We start from the raw sequence: 22,826 nt of genomic DNA, 5'->3' as shown, positions 1-22,826 counted from the left end.
CGCATTAAAATGTCTTCGATTCATGAAAATGATTTAATTTTAAATTTTTTTTCCTTGTGGGGTTTTTATGTCAAACCAATACTCTGCATTGATCATGCGTTCTTTAAAACAGGGTTTATGATTTCTAGTTTTAAAGCAGTTGAGAATTCTTCCTTAATAATATTGTTTTATCCCTCAACTCAGCTACAAAAATGTATTTTCCCTCCCTTTAATTTCCTGCTTTCAGCCTCCTCTCATCTGTTTCTCATCTTTATGAGCGCCCTTGCTGTCAGACTGACGATAAATTCGTTTTCCATCTGTTATGAGGCCGAGTCGTTTAAACTACTGATTAAACTTTGATTCGTATCTCTGCCTGTAACTGTGCTCCGTTTGCCACTGACCAGTTTGAGGATTTTGACCTCTGAAGGGACGGTCTCTGTCCCTGCAGGCGTCCCCGGAGTGAAGCCGGAGCGATACGAGGAGGGTTTGGCCGCCAAGCACTGCGCCCTGTCCTTGGTGGGGGAGCCAATCATGTACCCAGAAATCAACACCTTTCTTCGACTCCTCCACTCTCATCGTATCTCCAGTTTCCTGGTCACAAATGCTCAATTCCCAGAGGAAATCAGGTGGGTAGAAAGCAGAAAAAAACTCATTTTGCTTAGAGAAAGCCAAATTTTCCTTTGATTTTCAGGTCTTTCTTGAGGTTTCCTTAATATTTGGTTTTTAACACACGTTGAGACTTTTGCTCTTGCTTTCATTTTAGTGTTTTAATGTTTATTTTGGTTTTTTCAATGTTTACTGATTTTATTTGTTCACTTTGTTGCAGCTAACATTTTTTGAAGTGCTTTACAAATAAATTAGTTGTATGGTCTCTAATTTTAGTTAAAAACATTTCTAAGCTGTAGAAAGTAACCTTTGTTTCAGAGAGGATGTCTGTGTATCCTTAAAAAGTCTTAAAATGTATATATCTAAAATTAAGGCCTTACAAGTCTTAAGTTAATCACAAAACTATGTTGGCCTTTGACATGTTAATAACAGGTCTTGTGAATTTCTGAACTCAATTTATTTGCATATTAATCAACATGAATGCATCACGTAAATATGCCAAAAATGTTCATTTTTATCTGTAGCCATTTTTAATAAAGAAAAAGAAAACAGCATAGATGACCTAAAATATTTAAATTTGTACATTCTGTGGGTTTATTCTTGAACTTTCGGAGTCACTTCATTGGACTGTGTGGTTTGAGGCTACCGCTAACTAGCTGCTAATATACAATTGCTAACTAGCTTTTATCCGTCTATCACAGGTAAGTGCAAATGTCTCGCCAGTTGTTCGGATGAAGTTTGTGTATTTCTGTGGAACATAAGTCTTAAATTTCATTCATAGTGGCCTTAAAAAGTCTTAAATTTGAGTTGGTGAAAGCTGCAAAAATCCTGCTAGCATTGTATCTGGCTCCGTTGCAGCTATTATTGTTTTAAAGTGCTCTAAAACTCTATTAGTAGCTGTATTATTTCTGATTTCAGTTAAAAACATTTCTAAACTTAAGAAAATTACTTTTATTTTCAACAGAGTAGTCAATCTAAATATGCATCCTTAAAAAGTCTTAAATTCATGTAAAATTAAGGCCTTAAAATGTTTTAAACTCATAATAAAAAGTAATATGTTATTCATGGATCTTGTGAATTTGATTCATTTATAATGGGGACAATACATATTAAACAATCTGGCATCACATAAATATGCCAGATTTAGCCAAAGAGGCTAATTTTCAACTGTTGTTCCACAGCAGGTTGATGGAACAACGTAAGTCATGCATGTTATTTTAAAATTAACATGCATGACTTACGTTTTGTCTTGGCAGGACTATTTCCTTTTGTACAGTCTGTTTTTTTTTTTGTGTGTGTGTTTTTTGCACTCACTTCACTGTCCCCTGTATTTGAGCTACTGCCAACTAGCTTCTAATACACCCTTGCAAACTTGCTAACTAACTTTCTGTCATGAGTAAGTGCAAATCCAGTTGACCGGAGGAGATTTGTGGATTTCTTTGGAGGTATAGGTCTTAAATTCCATTCACAGTGGTCTTAAAAGTCTTAGAAAGTCTTAAATTTGAGTTGGGAAAAGCTGCAGAAACCCTGCTAGAGAAATATCTGGCTGCCTGGTGGCAACATATAAATAAAGTAGAGTTGTTTGCAAGTTTTTAGTTTGAGTATCATGCCTCCAAGGTGCATGAAGAAGTCAGAGAGGAAGTTTGAGACGAGAACAGAGAGAACTTTAAGTTGTGGCCTGACAGAAAGCTCTGGCCTTCACACTTTTCAGAACTTTTGCTGAATTTGAAATAAATTTTTACTCTTGAAGTATTTTTTCTGATTCAGAACATGACGTATCTTATAGTAAATGTCAGGTTTTTGATGGAACTGGACATTTATCTTAAAAAACCAGTAAAATCTCTGAGAAGTTCTCTGAAAGTGAAATAACATATTTTTTTTTGTTTTTATTGAGAGTTCAAATGGATTTTTGCAATGCTCAGCATCTTTAAACCTCCCGGTCCAGAACCACTTCAAGGTTGTGAAGACATACCACACTGGCACATCCTATAGCTCAGCTAACTAGCCAGTCAGCGGCTCACTTATCACACACCCGTCCTTCAGGGTGAAGGTAGGACACCAGTCAGCAGCTATTTTTTCTTTCCAGCTGAGCTACTGGGTGAAGATGAGCTGTTTCTATCAGAATGTGGAGAAATCACCTTTTTACAGTCGGCCTTGTCATTTAGAAATGTGTTTCTTTCCATGAGCATGGTAGCATCTTAGCCCTTCTAGCTCTTAACCCTAAACCTAAAGGATTAGGATTAGGATTAGCCTGTGGGGCCTAACCCTAAATCTACAGGCTTCAACTGTTAGATCTCTCCTCCCAACAGCCACAACTATCTCCAATAACTGAAGAATTTGAATGAGTGACAGCGTTTAATTTCCCTTTGGGATCAATTTGAATTTGAAACATTTCGCTCTGTATCATGAATCAGTTTATCTTTTGAAACAAGTGACTAAAAATGGGATTTTCTCACGAGTTGAGCTGTAGTAGTAGGTATGCATGTGTCCTGTTAGCGGTTTGCTCGTATGGAAAGCCTTGAAGCGTGTGCACACATTGTTCCTGTCTTTCCAGGAACCTGGTGCCGGTGACTCAGCTGTACGTCAGTGTGGATGCCAGCACCAAGGACAGCCTGAAGAAGATTGATCGGCCTCTTTTTAAGGACTTCTGGCCTCGTTTCCTCGAGTGCCTCAGGGCTTTGGGAGAGAAAGTAAGTTCTGCTGGTTTTAACGTTGTTGGTCTGCAACTTTTAGATGCTTCCCTGCTGCAACGCACCTGAATCCATCGGAGGGTTAATGGCCACTGCAGGTGTTGGAGCAGTGATGAAACCACAGTGGCTCTTACAGACTGCTGCTCTTTGCTTTATTTTCAGAGTCGGGTACTAATTAGTTACATTTACTTCAGTATTGTTTTATTTTTTTTGGGAGCAGGAAGATCTTTTTTTTTACTTTTACTAGAGTAATTTTATCATAAAGTACCTATATATATATATATATATATAATTTAAAAAAATTCCCTTCTCACCCACCGCGGGTGGTGATTCTTCTTCCTCTTAGCTCGGGTCCTCTACCAGAGGCCTGGGAGCTTGAGGGTTCTGCGCAGTATCTTGGCTGTGCCTAGGACTGCACATTTCTGGACTGAGATGTCTGATGTTGTTCCTGGGATCTGTTGTAGCCACTGTTCCAGTTTGGGGGTGACTGCCCCGAGGGTCCCGATGACCACAGGCACCACTGTGGTCTTCACCTTCCAGGCCCTCTCCAGTTCCTCCCTTAGGCCCTGGTATTTCTCTAGTTTCTCATGCTCCTTTTTCCTGATGTTGCAGTCACTTGGTATTGCCACATCCACCACTACGGCTTTCCTCTGTTGTTTATCCACCACGACTATATCTGGTTGGTTCGCCCATATATATATATATATATATATATATATATATATATATATACATATACTTGTGTTGCCTAGCAACACAAGCTGATTTTCAGCATGTTTGGTCAGCTGGTTTTATCGCTGTACAACGGCTGCTGGAAGAGGCTAGTGTTTTGCTGTTGACTTACCATCCAGAAACTACTTCCTGCTTTCTTGTTGGTTGTGCAGGAGGCTCCACTTCTGCTTTTTGAAGATGTACAGTTACAATTTTACAGTTGTAGTTTTTGTTGTGTTGACGTAGTTGGTAACACGGATGAAACCAGAAGTTTACAAACACCAAATAAAAAGCCATAAACTGTTTTTGTCTCTCTCCGTCTGAAGTTAAATCAGACCAAACGTCTCTTGTTTCTTGAATCACCAAAATTATTTCCATTTGCCAAATGGCAAAATAATGAGAGATTTGTTTATTATTACCTCAGACATGAAGCTCAAAATCTAAAATATGGATCAAACTTAAACTATCTAATTAAATGTAAATGCGGCGCACTATTTGTGAAACGTTTTCTTTAAAATCCGAACAAATGAACTATTTTATTCTATTTTCTTTACTGAAACTCAATATTTTTATTCTGTATCAGATAGTTTGGTGCTCCAGGTGGATTATTACATCAGCGGGTTGTAATTATTTAATTAGATTATTTAACTGTATGTGAAGTGGAAAATCACAATAAAGTCACATCTGCTAGTTGTACTGCTATATGTTTATTCTAAATTCCCCGCCAAAATAAAACTATCTGGGTTGAATGTAGAAGGTTGGGAGTTGTTTTCCACTGTCTAGCTCCTTGTTTTGGATCCTTATCCGTGGTATAAAACTCATGTGTTGTCTGCCTGGCAGAGCTTTGCATCCAGACTTGCTTCATTATTGATTGTCCTACAAACTCTCTGAGTTGTGCACAATTCATAGATAAACCTGACTGAGTGATTTTACCTGAACAGTGCTTGGTAATAGTTTTTTCTCACCACATGCGTCAATTAAAAGATTTTCTTTTTTAAAGATAAAGATGAAAAAGAAAGGTAGACTGCATATTATTGCATGTAGTAAGGAATGCTTTTTTAATCCGCCTGAAGGAGAAAAGATTAAATTGTGTTGATTATATTTAGGTCTAAATTGTTGCAGATTATAATTCAAATTAATCAGAAATTTACCTGTTAAATTGGAGACAACTAAAATGCTGTAATTTTGTCATCTCACATTTCAGTATTTTATGCACCTTCCAGATATAAGTGTCTAATAATAAATCATCTAAAGTCTTATTTTTCCATTTATCGCTGCGTTGCCGTCCTGCCTGCTTCCTGCCTGACAGCCGTCCTCCTTTACTCCACCTGGCCTCCCGCCATCCCGCCGTTCTGCCGTCGCTTTGGGAGTTGTCAGAGTTGTGTGTCCGTGTCAGATTCGGAACGGAGGCAGCTTGAAATATCTCACCTCCCTGCTGCTGCCGACCAATTATCCTCGTCTCTGCTGGGCTGAAAGGACCTAATGCCACAGATAACCTTCCAGTGCCAGGCAGAAGTTGGAGGGAAATAAAGGGAAAGCTGCAGTCTTTCTTTCTTTTCCCCCTGTTGTTGTTTATATACCGGTGGGCAGCAGAGACCACTGAAAAGCATCAATTTATTACTTCTTTTTTCTTGATTAGCCATTTCATATGATAATTTTTCCTCATGTTTCTCTCAGGTTCACACTGCAGCCTGAAGTGACGCAAATCAATTCTTTTTGGTGGGAAATCAGAATAAATCTTTTTTTTGCGTGCTTTCCAAATATATGAGACTTGTATGTGATCTTCAGTGTGAACTCCAAATGTTACGCATGGACAGTAGAGGGCGCAATAACGTCACAGAGAGCATGCTCAGTGTTCTACCATAAAAAAGAGGAAGAAGAAGAAGAAGCGTTCAAAGTAAACATTGATGCTAATGGTGGAGAGTTTCTTACAATTTTAACCGTCCTGTTGTCCTCAGGTCACTGTGTGTTAAAACCGTTGATGTGCAGAAAGTTAAACTTCCTGTTGAAATGTTTAATGTGTGAAAAAAGTTTTATTTTTACTTAAATCGAAAACAGCATGGTGCATATTTTGAATGAAAGAGTTTATGTACGAACTCAATGAGATTTGAAAAGAGAATCAAATCAATAAGTGAAATCGATAATGGAATCGGTATCAATAAATTCTTATCAATTCCCTTCAGCCTGCAGTGTGAATGCAGACATATTCATCTTTTTTTTACTTATTCTCCTTCATGTTGTCACGTAATACAGCAGAAATATTTTGACTTTAAGCAAAGCCTTTTCATTTTTATTATTTATTATATTTAAAATAAATCCCCATCTGGTGCAGATCATGTTCTTTTTAGATTTTACTTGAATTTTAGATGTAACAGAATAATTTTGTTATTTATGAGCAGTAACCGCCAGCATTTAATCCCAAATCTTTAAATTATGTATTAGAAATTCAGTATAAACAGTTTAGGGCGAGCCGTGACTTTTTATTCTTTCTTTATATTTTGCTTTTAGATATTTTAATCAATGATTCCCTTCTGTCTGGTTATCAAACTTTTACTTTGGATTATTTTTGCTTCTTTCCAGTAGTTGTTTTAAATTTACACCACTTAATTTTGATGATCATTTAGGGATAAAATATTATTAAACTACATCATGAATCGTTTTGAAATAGCGGAAAAAAATCACAAGACCTTATTTTACATGTGATAAGTAGAAAAATGACTAAAACTGAGGCAGAAGTTGGTATTTTAAGACCAAATAGGTCAGTCATGTCTAAAGGTTTCAATTAAATGCAACTTCGAAAATATTTCATTGATCCCAAAGAGAAATTAAATGTTGAAACATTCAGCGTTATTGTCTCAGGGGTCAAATTTGGTTAAAATATATTAACAAAATTGAACAAAAAAAAAAAATTGTAGTGATTTTCTTTTTGGCATCCAATATTGTACTTAAACAAAAAGTTGTATTAGCAATTAAGTAAAAAAATTAATTCAGGCAAGTTTAATAAATTTAGCAAAAGCAGATTTGGGTGCACCAAAGGGATTTTGAGTGAATGTGTTTCTGTTTAATATGAATTTAGACTGAAAACAAAATACTTATTGTTATGTCTCAAAGTTTTTTTGTAAATGTGATAAATTAGCCGTTCAGTGATTTATAAACTAACATCCGTATTTTAAAGTCCTTTCTCTTTCTTAAAGACTGTAGAACTGGGTGATGTGCTTCATCTTCCTGGTTTTAGTCAGAACGCCAGCAGCAGCGTCCTGTGAAGTTGGCTCCCCCAATGGTGTCAAACGTTTGTGCTACATTTGTGCTGGTCGTGGAGCAAAATATTTTTTTGTGCTGCTTTGGCTTTGAAGATACCAATGAAAGTCTAAAGGTCAACCAAACCCCCCCCCCCCCCAAAAAAAAAAAAAATAAAAGAGCCAAAACAGCACAAACACAAAATGTTGCTGCACAAAATAGTTGAGTTGATTGACACCAATTTTGTCTGATTTGAAGAGGGGGGGGGTGTCACCTTCACTCAGGTAAGATAAACACATGGATGAGTTCCTCTAATGCTGAGATATTAGTCCTCTAATCCTGCAAATGTTCTTCAGGTGATAGAAGGCCGGCTTTGTAACCGTCTTTATGTGTCTCTGAATGTTCAGGTCAGAGTTCATTCTGATCTCTAGTTTCCACCTGTAGTAACTGAAGCTGTGTGTTTTCTCTACATTGTTTCTCTTTAGGTCCAAAATTAATAACTTCAGTTTTGTTTCTGTTTAGCTGGAGAAAGTTTTGGCACATCCACACATTTATCTGTTCTAAGCTCCTGTTCAGTGATTGGATGGGATCAAAGGTCACCTGGTGACATCGTAATGTAGAGCTGTGTATCATCTGCGTAGTAATGGTACCTCATCTTATTTCCTGTTATAACCTGAATATAGATATTGAATGAGGGGTTGTAGGATTGAGCCTCGGGGTTCCCCATATGTGACCTCTGACCTCTTGGATGAGAAGTTTCCTATTGAATCAGATAAATCCTTGTTCTTTATGTAAGATTTAAACCAAACTGCTAGTTTTGATTTCTGAGTTGTTTTTGCCATTACGTTTATCCCCTCCAGAAACAGAGGACGGTTTACCGACTGACGCTGGTGAAAGCCTGGAACGTGGAGGAGCTGCAGGCCTACGCCGAGCTCATCGCTCTGGGTCAGCCCGACTTTATCGAGGTCAAGGTGAGATTGCAGCACCCTTAAAATATCTGTACATTCCTGCACTTTTCAATCAATCAATCACATTTTATTTGTATAGTACATTTCAGCAACAGCAGTTCAAAGAGCTTTAATCACAAAAACACAAAAATCAACAATTGATACATTACATTTTTCCAAATGTCGCCATTTACATGTCAAAATGATGGTTAGTCTTTATTATGGTACAATAGAAAAATTTAAAGGAACTCAGTGTTTCGGGTGTTTTATTGGATGTTTCTAATTATGTATTCTGTTTTTATTTATTTCAGCAAACAAAAATGTTTTCTCAATTTCAGTTTTCCTAATTTCATTGGTCGTAGTTAATAACTTTGAACTGAGGATGAGTCCAGTCTGTAGTTCAGAGTGACATTGATTCATCTCCTTGACCTGGAGTTGCTCATAGATCCACATCAACCAGAGTTGATATTCAGCGGCACCTAATTTCCATTCCACTGCACAAGAGTAAGTGAATTAATTTGGAGAGGTCGTTTTGGAGACCTCATGCCTTTTGTCCATGAATACAAGCCTCAAACTCTCCCCTCTTCCCTTTCTGTGCTGCCGTCATTTCCACCGCAGAATGAAAAGCTTCCCACTGCCAGCATTAGTATTCATGAAAAGCCTGTTCCCACACACGACGAATTTCCCACATCCTCTAATTTAGAGAGCATTTGGGCTGCTTGAGAATCGAGTTTCAGTGCTTGATATTCTCCTCAGGGTGACGACTTTCATTAATTCAAACCGTTGGTGGTGAACTGAACCCAAAGCAAAAAAATAAAATAGAATAGAATAAAAATCACCTTTTTTTTTCTCCCTCAGTGTGGAAATTAAGCCGCAAAGCGACGGGTAAGTGGAATTATGTAGCTTCACACAAAATAAAAATATAAAACAGAAAACAATTGTGTTCTGTACAGTAAAGGTAAATATACAGCTGTACAGCTGAAAAAACAAACCCAGATTATATACAATAAATGTAAATAATAGCAAACAACAGCAGCGATGTAAACACTTAAATTCAAAATGTGAATATTTCTGTACAGTTTGGCTTAATTACTCCTCTAATAATGTTTTTATTTCAGCAAATTATCCTTTTTAGAGTCAGTATCCTCTAGTTAACTGTGAATTAATTATTTCAATAATCATGATTAATCCGAATGAACCATGAAACACCAAATCTTACTAAGTATTTTTGGTTTAATTTCTAGTGGAAATATCTTGGTTCACTTAAAATAAAACAAAACTAACTTACAAGTAACTTTTCAGCAAGAAACAAAAGCTTGTTTTAAGTCAGTAATTCTTTAATATTGGTTAAAAAGCATTATAGAGTAGATTAGCCCACTTTTTCACAATCAACCGTCGCGGCGCTGTTGCCTAGCAACCTCTGCCAAGAGCAGCCCGTTACCTAGCAACGCAGTTCTAGTTCCACTGACTGATTACTTAATTTATGAAATGGGAAAATGTCTGCCAATGCAACTAGTACATTTTCATCAACATTAAGGAATTATTGATTTAAACTAAGCTCCTGTATTTTGCTGAAAAGTTACTTATAAGTTAGTTTTGTCTTATTTCAAGTATAATAAGATATTTGCACGAGAAAGTTTTGCAGTGTTTGAGATTGTCGGGAGTAAGGCTTGGAAACAAATATTACGTGATTATTAAAATAAATAAGCATTAACTAGATAACACAGACTCTAAAAAGGTCATTTGCTTAAATAAAAACATATTTAGAGCAGCTTTTAAGCAAAAACTGAAGAAAAGTATTCACATTCTTCATTTCAGGTAAAAATCAACCAAAATATTCTACCTAGATCTCAACGAGCGGCAAAGATTTAGCTTCATGTCAGTAAAAAAAAAGAAAGAAACAAATATCCTATTAACCATCTTTTTCTTCCAGTTATCAATTGTTTAATCCATAAAATAATCACCAGATCAACCCTACACGGTTTTGATGTTGAGTCGAGCAGGAAAAGATTAACTTTTTATAGTTAAAAGTATTTTTTTATCTGTAGATGCATCTACAAATGATCAAACGTTCACTAAAGGAATGCTGAGTTGTTGCACTTTAGGCAATAAATGCTTATTTTGTTCATTTACTAAAGGAATATTTTAGAATATTTCAAATTTATTTTGGAAAGACAGAAAATAATAATGAGTCAGTAACAAAACAACAACAGTCAGCGTTTATGCTGGAAGCTTTGTTCAGCTGATTTTCTTTCTGATAGAAAGTTTTTTTCGTCTGTCTGCCATAATAAAGCCACCAGATCAAACTGTTATCTTTCTTTTCCTTCAGCCGTTTGTCTCTGGTGTGTTCTCGTTGGGGACTGGCTGCGGCGTGCTCAGTGGTTTAGGGGATTCATTTCAGGGCTGTTATTACATCAATGAACCCAAAACTGTTACCCTATAGAGAAGACTTTGTTCTTGCAAGGAGCTGTTGATGTCTCCACTCAGATTTTCATCTGTGAGCTTCCAGTATCAGAGCGGAAACTAAAAGTTTGAAAGAAACTTTCTGCTGACTCGTCTTGGATAACTGCTGTAATTAGTGATATCTACATCTCCAGGTTTCATTTAGTTACAAAATAAAAAAGTGACCCACACACCAACTCTGACAGATCATCAGTAGAGCAGGTATTTAAATTAGCTAATCAACCACCGCAGTGTTAGCCTAGCTAATAGCAGCGGTAGCTAATCTACCACAGAGATCACTTATTAATAACGTAAAAATCAAGCCTGAAAACTTAAAACTATATGTTCTGAATGTTCTGTTCTTCCTGTGGGAAATATGCTTTTTAGTGTTCAATAAAGAGGTGCTGTTGTCAATCGCCATGGCAACGAGTCTGCAGCGCAGCCGACACAGGGAAAAAAAGTAGTTTTGAGTTTCTCTTTAACGTTTTTTTTGGCGTTATTTTTCCCCTTTGCTGTGTTACACTGCTGTAATTAGTGATATCTACATCTCCAGGTTTCATTTAGTTACAATAGTCATTGTATCGCGGTAGTGCGGCTATAATGAACGTAAAACAATCGTCTATTCGCCCCCCAGCGTTGTGCGCATGCGTGAAATTTCCAGACGTAATCAATAATATGCATGGGATCTACACCTGAATATTTACCCCAAAACCATCTTCAAAGAGTTGTAAAAGTAAGACTGAAAGTTATATCTGTAGTTTTTAGCTCGTCTTCCCGTCTTTATAAAGATGTTTGATTCAATTTGATTTATCTCTTGACAACGCTGAAAAGTTTCAGCTGCATTGTGCGGATAATCTCTGTATTCTTTTTCCACGCCGTCAGTTTAATCTCTTTCGTCTTTTTTTCCCCTCTTAATTATCTTCTCTTTCTCCTCTTATCTTTCTGACCCGTCGCTTCTCGTCTTCCTGCGTGTGAGCGCTTCTATATTGTGACAAGATAAAAAACCCGCGGCCGCGCCGAGCCGCAGGCGGCCTATCGGCTTCATCGTGAGCCCAGTAATTGGTGCGTCCCGCCTTGGACTGGCGACAGCGTGACAGAGCTGCTCGATCACATAATCGACTCTAAAATTAGCTGTCACCGCTGACTGATGGAAAGCTGCTGCTGCAGTTCAGCGGTCATCTTACAGCTGCTGCTGTACTTAAGATAATGGGAACTTCTTATATGTTGTTCTTATATTCATACATTATACAGCCGCGTAATCACACCATTTAAATAAACACAGATAAGCCACAGTTAAAGAAAACTGTATGACTCTAATGTGTTTCATTGTCATTTTATGCCACAGTTCAACACAAAGTAGTCCGTAAATCCTAACAGGAAGGAAACTTGGTTTTGTTTTTCACTGACTTGATACTTTTAAAAAGCACATTTACTACAATTACAAAAAACTGAACCACATGAAATAAAATGAGTAAAAGTTCATATATATTTTATTAATTTCAGACAAAAAGGTGAATATATATAATATATATCAATATTTCAAGCTTTTATTTATTGTATTTTTTAAATAATATCCTACGGTGAATTTAATTTTAGTTCAATTTAATTTGAATTAATTAGTAATTTTATGACTAAAATTATATATTATTTTATTCATATAAAATAAAATATAGAGATGTAATCCATTTGTTTCTAAATAATGATCTCATGATATTTTCTTTCACAGATCAAAGTTTGGATCTATAAAAACATTAAATTACAGGTTTTGTGTGTTTCGGCGCCACTTTCTTATCACCATCATCCCGTCTGATTCACTGCGCTCCTCCAGTCGCTGTAATTTATGGTCCTCTGTTCAGATGCTGTCCGGTGTCAGATTTACCTCCTGAGCGGAGCACCGGTACCGTTTCCCCGCCACCGTTTCCCCGCCACCGTTTCCTCTCCTGCTGAAAGAATTGGGCCGTCGGAGGGAAAACGTCCTGCCAGCGGCGTAAATGAGATAAATCTGGTGCAACACGTTGGCGAATCAATACTGACGATTTCCAGAAGAGGTTATTTTAACCGTCGCTTCTCCACGACTCGGTTGATACGAAACATAAAGTAATTTTCAATCTCTGTCGTTGCCCCGACTCTGCTACTCCGGTGTGATTTATACCAAGCGTTGGAGAGATGATCTTTATTCAGAGGACCTCCAGGCAAGGCTGATAACTCCAAGGTCTTTCATCAATTCAGCACGGCGTTGCTGCCCTTGCCCCCAGCCACCGCCTTACTGTCTGTTACAGAAATACAACCCCCTGATGATGCAGCACGCTTTCCTTCGGTTTTTGTAGCCTTTGTACAAGTCCAGCCTTTCACCTACAACCCAGTTCTAGTTCCACTGGCAGATTATTTCACTTACAACATGGAAAAATATCTTAATACAAGTGAAATAATCTGTACTTTTTCATCAATATTAAGGAATTATTTACTTAGAACAATCTCCTATATCTTGCTGAAAAGTGACTTGTACGTTAGTTTTGTCTTATTCCAAGTGTGCTGAGATATTTGCATTAGAAACCAGACTAAACACACTTGGTGGTATTTTTTGCAGTGACGTGTCCTTGTCTGCTTCAGGGCGTGACGTACTGCGGGGAAAGCTCGGCCAGCAGTCTGACCATGGCCAACGTTCCCTGGCACCAGGAAGTGGTCGCCTTCGTCCAGCAGCTGGCTGACATGCTGCCTCACTACCAGGTCGCCTGTGAGCACGAGCACTCCAACTGTTTGCTCATCGCACACGATAAGGTAAGAACGCCTCGGCTGCCGAGCGCAGATGGAAAAAACCTCAGCGGTAACAAGATGTGAGAATTGAATATATGTTCTCCTCTTTGGGTTCAGCAAAATTGGTTTTAAAGAAATCACACTTTTAATGTCACAGAAAGGTTTCTGCTCTGCAGAGACAGGAGGAAAACCATTTTTATCAGGGTTTTTTTTTTTTAGGGATTTATACTTTTCAGAACACCATGTTCCTCAAGCTAAGCCTTCCACCCAGGGGAGTTTTATTCATTAAAGCAATTATGTGAAATGTTACCAATGTTTGGTGCAGCAGAGAATGATGGATTGTGAGAATGTTGCATAAAAAGCAGGAGTCGTGTTCTCAGCCCAGAACAAAATCCACCGTCAAAATGTGACGGAGGAAATGATCCTCATTTCTGTCGATTCCTCCAGAAACATTCAGCTGGGCAGCAGGCGCAGCACACGGGCTTTTCATTTAACATATCTCAAATAAAATATCCATGTTTATTAATACTACATAAATAATACTGATGTAAATTATGAGTAGAAATTAGCACAAACATTGGCTCATATGTTGCAGAAACCTAAGAATCTGATGTTTTCAATCTCTGAAGTCCGTTTCTTTAAATGCAAAATTAATCTACACAACAATAATACTCAAGTAGAAGTAAAAACTACTTGCAGTAAAACTCCTCCTGTAGCCTTCTGTTTCCAAAAAGTAAGTGTAGCTGGAAATATCCACCTCTGCACATACAGAAGAGCAAAATTAGCAGCTTAACTGCAACTTAACCTCTTAACCTTCAGGCACTAAATCACCAAAAACACCTGAAAAGGCCAAATTACCCGAATTAAATCTGCTGCTGTTCTTGAACCATTTGGAGTTCATGCAAAAGCTTGCTCTCTTTATGAAGACACACTGGGCTCACTTTAACTGTAAGTAGTTTTATCGATACATGCAACACAAAAGAAATTGACAAATTTAGCTTCACCCAGATTTTCCATTTTTATTACTTGTAAATGGACATGAAGTGTTGAATGTATGGACCGGAAAATGCAATAAATATGTAGAATAAAGTATTCTGCTCATGGATTTCAAGACTGATCACAGTAGCACAAAAAGAAATGTCATTTTGGACATGTTTAATTTTGAGGATGTACAGGTGTTGTCCAAGAGTCTCAGTTTAGAGTCTCCAAAAGGCAACACTTGGACAAACTTCAAATGACTGTAACTCCTCAGTGCTTCAACATACAGTCATCAATGAGGCTCTAATGAAAGATAATCCATCCATCCATCTATCTATCTATCTTCCGCCTCTTATCTGTGGTCGGGTCGTTGGGGTAGCATCTTCAGAAGGGAGGCCCAGACTTCCCTCTCCCCAGCCACTTCTTCCAGCTTCTTCCAGCTCCAAAGGTTTTACGGCAGAATGTTGGACGTTAAACTATTAAAGCTGGAGGTTCTGGTGCGAGCTGTCCGGGTTTAAATGCATTTTGCATACAAAGGAGCAAAGTGCTGCTGGAGATTAAACCACAGCTGTGCTAATTGGTCCCTAACGGTCAGAAACAGGATGTGAGGAAACTCTGGGATCGTAAATTATCATGGACAGCTAAACAATATTTTTTTTAGAAATTTAAAGGGGAGTTGTTATAAACTGTGGATGTCTGGAGGAAAATATTTTGAACATCCAGATACTCTGAGTTAAGGTATGAATAAAAAGCTTACTGCTGACATTTTATTAAAGGAAACAACCTGGTCTGACTTTTATTTTGCAAACAGAAGAATGTTAAAAATAAGAGGAAAAAATTGACCTTATTTCTTCAGATCCTCATTATTTTTGTTTGATTTGTTTGGTAAAATGGTATTTGTGAGATCAGTTCTTACAGAAACAATGAAAGTTTGTTAACATAGAAACATTTATGCATTACAGTTTACAGCACAGAAAATGAAACAAAAGGATTGCACAAAATAAAAGCATGTTAGACAGTTATTAACATCTTAAAATAAATGTTTCAGAGTTTATTAGTTGGATTATTTGATTAAAATCTGCCGTAAACAAAAATAGTTTTTAATTCAATTGAGTTTATTTTTTATAAAGTACCGTCATGAAGCACTTAAAAAAAATCATAATAATAAATTTTACTGGAGGATAAATCATCCTGGTAATTATTGCAATAAATTATAGTATTGTTGTTTTGAGACTATTTTCAAATATATTGATCATGGCCTAAAAATGCAGGTTCAAAAAATATCATGTTTTAATTTTATTTTCAATTAAGCAAATTTGATAAATAAATGGGTGTCTAATTTTTATATTTAATGGAGTAGAAGAGGATTTATGTTTCTGCCAAAGCAACTCAAGTTTATTTTTCTTTAATTCTGCATCTAATTAACAAACATTTGGACTGTTTGCACAATAATTTAAAGTAAAGAACTTATTTTTTTATTTCTGTGTTTGACATCATTGGAAAGTTGAGAATCGACACGTTTAGAATCTGTAAACAAGTCAAAACGATTCGTTTTGACGTATTCGTGACAATAAGTGAGTAAAGAGACGAATATTTTCATTTCGGACATACAGTATATTAACATGTTGTGTTATTGTGGGCCAGTTTAAGGTTAGTTTGAGAAACACTGAGCCATCAGAACCAGAACCCGGTTCAGTCCAATCCAAGTCAGACTGTAAAGGAAACTGAAAATATGGATCAACCCTGAAAAAAACGATCAAATGGAATCTAGTTTAATCTATAAACAATAATTAATTACTTTTAGTTTCGTCATTCATAATCCAACTGATTTCGAAGGGCTTTTTGTTCCTGGTGGAAAACAAGTTTACATTTTAACATGAATTACAGAAAATGTGAGATATCAAAGTTTAAAGTGCTTTACAGTTTCATTTTGTTCTCGTTTTTGTTCTGCCTGTTTGTCTGCAGCAAGTTGCAATATTTCCTTTTCTATGTTGTTTGGGTTTATTGGATCCTGTTTCTGTCTCTGTTCTGACTCTGCCAGACATGTTCGTCCTCATAAGTCAGAAACAAAAAAAAAAAAACAATATTTTTCCTTCACTTTGTCAAAACGAAAGGTGCAGATGAAACAACAGCGAGCGGATAAACTGATTCTGTTCCATCCAGCTTTGTTTTAAACCCCGATTTAAAAATCCTCGTCCGGAAAGAAGTGGGAAGCTTTGACTTTACAAAAAATAGTAGAAACTCTGTTACTATCAGCAAGACACCATTAACTGAAACAGCATGCTGTCCTGTTCCCTTCCCAGACCGCGCACATTTACTTTGTTCTTGGAAATATTACCCAGACTGAGTAAATATCATCCTGTCTCATTACCGGGAACGTTTGTTCCCAACAGGCGTTTCTTCTCAGGCCTCATTAACAATGCAGCAAGTTGGGTTTATTTTTTCCTCTAATGTCACGCCGTAAAGAACCAAACGCATCCAGTCGATGCTCCCTCAGCAGGAAGGTCGTCTGCACTGCAAATAAGTGTTAGTCCTCCAATGCCTTCATGCTGGATCTGTTTTAATTACTTTTGTGATTAAAAATAAAACTATATCAGGAATAATGTGAGGCATTAAGGCCAATCTAAGTTTCCGCAGTCGTCTGCTGGGCCAGTTTGGCTCCATTTCACTGTTATTTACCAGGAAGGTTCGTTCTGTGCCCAGGAGGCCGTTCCAGTCAGCTTGACCTCTTTGAAAATTGAACTTTGCTGGACAGTTTGCCCTGCTGCACATTTAGTTTCGACTCTGTTCTTTGCAAAATTATTCCGACTTACTTCAACATATCCACATTTTAATTTTTTAGGTTACTGCTAGGACTGTCACAAAAAGAAATAAATCAATTAATCACATGATGAATTAAAACAAGCTCAATAATTTCCATTTGTATGATTTTTTTCCTCTCTCTTTCTTTTTCTACCAAATATTTTATAACTAAAATCTCAAAATTGGTGTTTTAGTCTCAGCTACACCTTTTCTGAGGGACAGTTTTGTTTACAGGGATTCATAATCAATGTTTAGATAGAAAGCTGTAGGACAGGGGTGTCAAACTCCGGTCCTCGAGGGCCGCTGTCCTGCAACTTTTAGATGTGCCTCTGCTCCACCACACCTGAATAGAATAATTAGGTCATTAGCAAGGCTCTGAAGAAGTGATCTGCACAAGGAGGAGGTAATTAAACCATTTCATTCCAGTGTTTTGTACCTGTGGCACATCTAAAAATTGCCGGACACCGGTCCTTGAGGACTGGAGTTTGACACCTGTGCTGTAGGAAATGCCTGGGTGACCTAGCCCCGCCTTTTAGGTACAGCTCCTCCTCTGAGCTGCCGTTTCCTAGCTACCGAGCTTCTGCCTCACACTCGGCTCCTTCAGACTAGCCAGTAGCAATTAGCAAACACCTGGTGGAACTGCATGTCAGCTGAGCTCATTATAGAAGCTACTTCTCAGAGCGACACCGGTAAAAAGTGTGTTAAAAGGTTAACAGAGGAGCCGTGTTGGGATAACTTCCTGAAGGTGGAGTTTCTTAAAGACACAGAGACCCAAATTCAATTTACGTCATAATTTTATACATTTTATAAAATATATATATTTTATGTCAACTGAAGGTAACGTAGTGACTTGATTGTGCTGGAAAATGGTACTCCACTAACTTACAAGTAACTTTTCAGAAACATGTAGGAGTTTGTTTGTTTGTTTGAAGTCAATAATTCTTAATATCGACAAAAACGTTTTAGCTCCACTGGCAGATTATTTAACTTCTAACAAGACATTTTTCATTGTTACAACTTAGTTTATCTGCCAGTAGAACTAGAACTGTGTTGCTAGGTAACGGCTGAGCTTGGTTGGGGTTGCTAGGTAACGGCTCAGTGGAATATTCTACCAGTGGAACCAGAACATTTTCATTAATATTAAGGAATAATTTAGTTAAAACAAGTCTCCATACAAGTTAGTTTGTCTTATTTCAAGTGAGCTAAGATATTTGCCCTATAAGTTAGACCAGAAATACTTGGTGAGATTTTGTGTTTTCGCAGTGTATATATTCCTGAAAAATACATAACGCCGCCCCTTTAAATGTCCTTTTTTCTTGCAGTTCAAGGTGAACGGCGAGTGGTGGACTTGGATCGACTACGACCGTTTCCAGGATCTGGTCCAGGCTCACGAAGACAGCGGCGGACAGCAGAGCTTCTCGGCCTTGGACTACACCGCCAAGACCCCCAGCTGGGCTTTGTTTGGGTCAAACGAACAAGGGTTCGACCCGGCCGACACGCGCTTCCAGCGGCGCAACAAAACCAAAGATATCTCCGGGTGCTGATTCTGAAGATGACAGTGAATTTAAAGAAACAGTAAAAATGAATATCAGCTTCATTGTTCAACTCGTTTCTCTTACCTGTTCGGTTCGGATCTTTAAATGTATTTGCATCGTAGCTGAATGAGCAGAAAAATTACCTTTTTATTGTTTCTTTTTTTAAATGGATGTACATATACTCTTCAGTTTTTAATCTTCTTGATTTCTCGTTGTTAAACTGGATTGTCCTTCAAAAAAAAAAGAAGAATTTCCTGTTCCTCTTGTTCTTCCTTTCTGCTTGTACTTTTTTCTTGCTCCAGATTTCAGTTTAAAAGTTTCATCCCTTTTTTTTCCTTTCATCTCAGGGTCAGGAGTTTTTAAAACATCCCTCTGGTGTCAGAGTATTTTATTTCTCACTCAACTGCTGTCAAAATATTTTGGCCACTTAAAATAAATGTGTTTGAAATAAAAATTGTAAAAATGTTTAAAATCTCAATGGCTTTTGTAGAACTATTCTGATAATTAAACTCTTGGATTGGAAGGGCTCCTTGCTGCCTCCCGTCGTTTGGTTTTTATACAGTTTTAGCAACAATGACACTGGAAAACATCCAGTAAGTCGTGTTTAGGGAGTAAAGTAGGTTCCTTTAGGTGCCTGGTGATTCAAATCACTTTCTGCTTTTTATTTTTTATCTTTTTATTAAAGAGAAATGGATTTAAAATCATCCATTTTGTCCGTGTCACCACAATATTTATCCTCTTAGTGAGATGAAGAAGCTCAGAATAAGATATGATGTTTGTCATCATATCTTATTCTGACATCAGGGTCATCAAACTCATTTTCATTTTGGGCCAAATCAAAAATCTGAATGTTCTTAAAGGGGCGGCTGTGCCAGAATGTATCGATAAAACCCATTAAACTGTTAAAATATTATTAAAAGCTTTTTGTTCAGTAAGTGTTTCTTAAAATTAAATAATATTGAACATCTTTCAATCAGTCCATCCAGGTTTTCTTTATTGTTTTTGTAGTTTTTTTTGGTCATTCAAAATCACAGATTTTTAGAAATATTTGAAAGGGATTTGTACCACATTTGCGTTAATGTCTGATGTTAAATATGACTTATTGTATCGATCAGAGACTATGAAGTAAGGCTGAGGCAGCAGTCATTTAAACCCAATGTTTTCGGACAATTGTGAGAGAAATTTGCAGCAAAAATCAGGAAAAATGTGGGAATCTGTTGATTTTGAGTGAATTTTGTGTATTTGAGAAAAACTGGAGGGGTTTACTGATGTAATCTGGAATCTCCAGGACCACATTAAACACTACGGCCGGCCAGATTTGGCCCCTGGGCCTCAAGTTTGACACACACGACTTACATTTCAGTTTTGAAGTTTTAAGGAGAAACTTTGGAACAAAATTACTTTTAGTTGCTTCATCCCTTTCACAGAGGAATACTTTAAAGAGGCTTAAGGTTAGCAAGAACCTCAGAAGGATGAGTTGTCTGTACTTCTTCCCATAAACACTGAAAACACCAACTTCCTGACATGGACGAGAGGGAGGTTTGGTTCGCTGTGAGCTACAGTTTTCTTTAATTTGTTCCAGTAATTTCTTTAACCTGTTCTTCTCGCTGTGGCCATCTTCAGCAGGTCAGTCAGTTCATAAACCTGAGAGGAAAATCTGAAGGATGATATTCCATCTCTTAGTTACTGAGGTAACCGTCTTTTCTGTCTTTACTGTTTGTGTGTTGTGCTCAACAAAAGGATCTCGCACTGCAAAAACATAAAATCTTACCAAGTCATTTTGGTCTAGATTCCAGTGAACTTGAAAAAAGACAAAACTAACTAGTTACAAGCAATTTTTAGCAAGATAGAGAGGCTTGTTTTAAGTAAATAATTACTTAATATTAATGAAGACGTATCAGTTCCACTGTCAGATAAATTAACTTATAACATGTGGAGATATCAAGTAAAATAATCTGCTAGTGGAAAATTACGAGTTCCACTGGCAGATTATTTCTCTTATGACAAGACATTTTCCCTTCTTTTAGTGAAATAACAAGTACATTTTCATCAACACTAGAAATAATTGAATTAAAACAACACTCCTCGCCTGTGGGGGGCGCTGCACCAAGAACCACTGACAGGAAAACGTCTAAAGAATACACTGAGCACAAACCATAAACTAACCATAACGGAGCAGTATCAGATTTTAGCCATTCTAGGATTTTTGTTTTGTTGTTAAAACACCAAGAGCCACTTCTCATGTGTTTGTTTTGGTTGTATTTACCCAGAATGCCCTGCACTGTAGTTCACTTCCTGCTTTTGTTGCGGTGTCCTGTTTATATGCATTCAATCCGAACCAGAGTTCACTTTCTTGGTCGACATCAGAGTCCTTGTTCAGACCTCCCCAAACGAACCCGGACTTTTTTTTATTGCATATTTTAATATAGTTAAAAAAGAAATGATAAAATTCTCTTTCATATAACTACTAGTTAGAGAGTCTTGTGCAGAGACAGTTTCTTCTCTGTTTGTTGCTTCTTGGTTTTCCTGATCTCACCTTCAGCAAATCAGCATCAGCAGTAAGTCAGACTTTCTGCTTTGCTGGAGTTCATTAGAGCATTTCCACACTCACTTGTTTGATTCGCATCAGCCTCGTTGCTGACATCCAAACCCATTCAGGCTGGAGTAAAGTTTTATTTTGCTGGAAATCTGCGGAGCTGTGGGGGAAATGACCTCGATCCGCTCATTTGCAAACCCTTTCTTCAAGCAAAGTGACTTCATTAACCAAATGACCGTGAAATGGAGACGTCGCCTCGCAGGCTGATGCTTTGTTTCTGCTCTCCCTCGCTGGAAACCTGACAGCTGACTGCTAAACCACAAAGCGATGCGATGAATCTTAAAAAATTCAGCCTCTGAAATGAGTGTTAAACTGCAGGCATTCTGCAGAGACATTAGATGAGATATGTGCTAATTACCTGCTGTGTGTCCTGGATCACTCTGCGTCTCCTCAGGCTCACGTCATGCGGTCTGTTTCACAGATTCCTGGCTCCGTTTCCACCCATTAAAAACAGTTTGAAGGTTCGGATTTCCAGTTTAATCCGTAATGATTTAAATGACCCCGTTTCATCAGTCTATGCATTTTTGTCGATATCAACCTGCGGACATCTTGCATTTGTTCCTCGACTAAAAAGAACTAAAAAAACCAAACCCTTTTTAAAAGCTTTTCTTAGAGTTTTATTCCTCTGCTCTGCAAGGGAACCTGTTTTTAAAAACAATCCACCTGACAAATCACTTCACTGTTTTTAATTAGCTTCTGTGTTTACAGTAAATGTTGCATTTTTAACTTGTGATTCCCATTAGCACTAAGCAGAAATAAAAATGCAGACTGTAATGTCCGCATCCCCTGCAGAGGGCGGGAATTACTGCGGGAGCGTCTGCATTAAAAAGCAGCTGCTGCTGTTTTTGTCCCGCATGCCCCGCCGTACTTACACAGGCTATTAAATCCACTTGCAATATTTCTTCTGCTTTTAAAGTCACGTTTAGCTTTTTGGTTATTGGCTAGAAATGAATTCAGGAAAGATTTAATTCATACGCAGTTATTAAGAATGTCTTAATGTAATTTCTGATACACTTTCCAATATCAATAATTATATCTGCTCGTTTGTTTTATGACTTTAAGATGTCTGGACCTTATAGAGTCACTTATTTTACACAATCATAGTGAAAAACTAAAAGTAAAGAAAAGTCTTCCTGTTTTGAGCCTTGTGTGTTCAGAAGTGTGATTGAAGATTTATTATTTAAGATGTGACCTTTAACCCTTGTCTCCTCTTTTAATAAAGCCAGGCATACAATCAGTCGGCTGCACAAAGTCCTTTTGGTTTAGTTTCCAGTGTAAATATCTACGTTTTGTCTTTTTTAGAGTACACTAACTTATGAGTAATTATCCAGATGAATATAGAAGTTTGTTTTAAGTCAATAAATCCTAAATGTTCCTGAAAAATTACGAGTTCCACTGGCAGATTATTTCTCTTATGACAAGACATTTTTTTCCTTCTTTTAGTGAAATAATCTGCAGTTCTTCATCAATATTAAGAAATTATGTACTGAAATCAAGCTCCTATGTCTTGCACAGAAGTTACTTGTTAGTTTCGTCTTGTTTCAGTTGT

The 22,826-nt window shown here is 37.3% G+C and overlaps 1 protein-coding gene across 1 annotated transcript in view; it reads left to right on the top strand.

Moving 5' to 3' along the window:
- The window catches only part of tyw1 (tRNA-yW synthesizing protein 1 homolog (S. cerevisiae)), a 36,750-nt gene extending 17,602 nt beyond the window's left edge, over nt 1-19,148 (top strand). Inside the window, exons 12-16 of the mRNA XM_044120333.1 lie at nt 428-605; nt 3,140-3,275; nt 8,084-8,194; nt 13,223-13,390; nt 18,469-19,148. Of these exons, the coding sequence (XP_043976268.1) occupies nt 428-605; nt 3,140-3,275; nt 8,084-8,194; nt 13,223-13,390; nt 18,469-18,690 (815 nt within the window). The 3' untranslated portion in view covers nt 18,691-19,148. The remainder of the gene's footprint in view (nt 1-427; nt 606-3,139; nt 3,276-8,083; nt 8,195-13,222; nt 13,391-18,468) is intronic.
- The last annotated feature ends 3,678 nt before the right edge of the window (nt 19,149-22,826 follow it).

This window comes from Gambusia affinis, linkage group LG06 (genome assembly GCF_019740435.1).
Source record: "Gambusia affinis linkage group LG06, SWU_Gaff_1.0, whole genome shotgun sequence".
Taxonomy (NCBI): domain Eukaryota; kingdom Metazoa; phylum Chordata; class Actinopteri; order Cyprinodontiformes; family Poeciliidae; genus Gambusia; species Gambusia affinis.
Note: the sequence above shows the minus strand (reverse complement) of the source record. Positions and strands in the feature narration are given on the sequence as shown.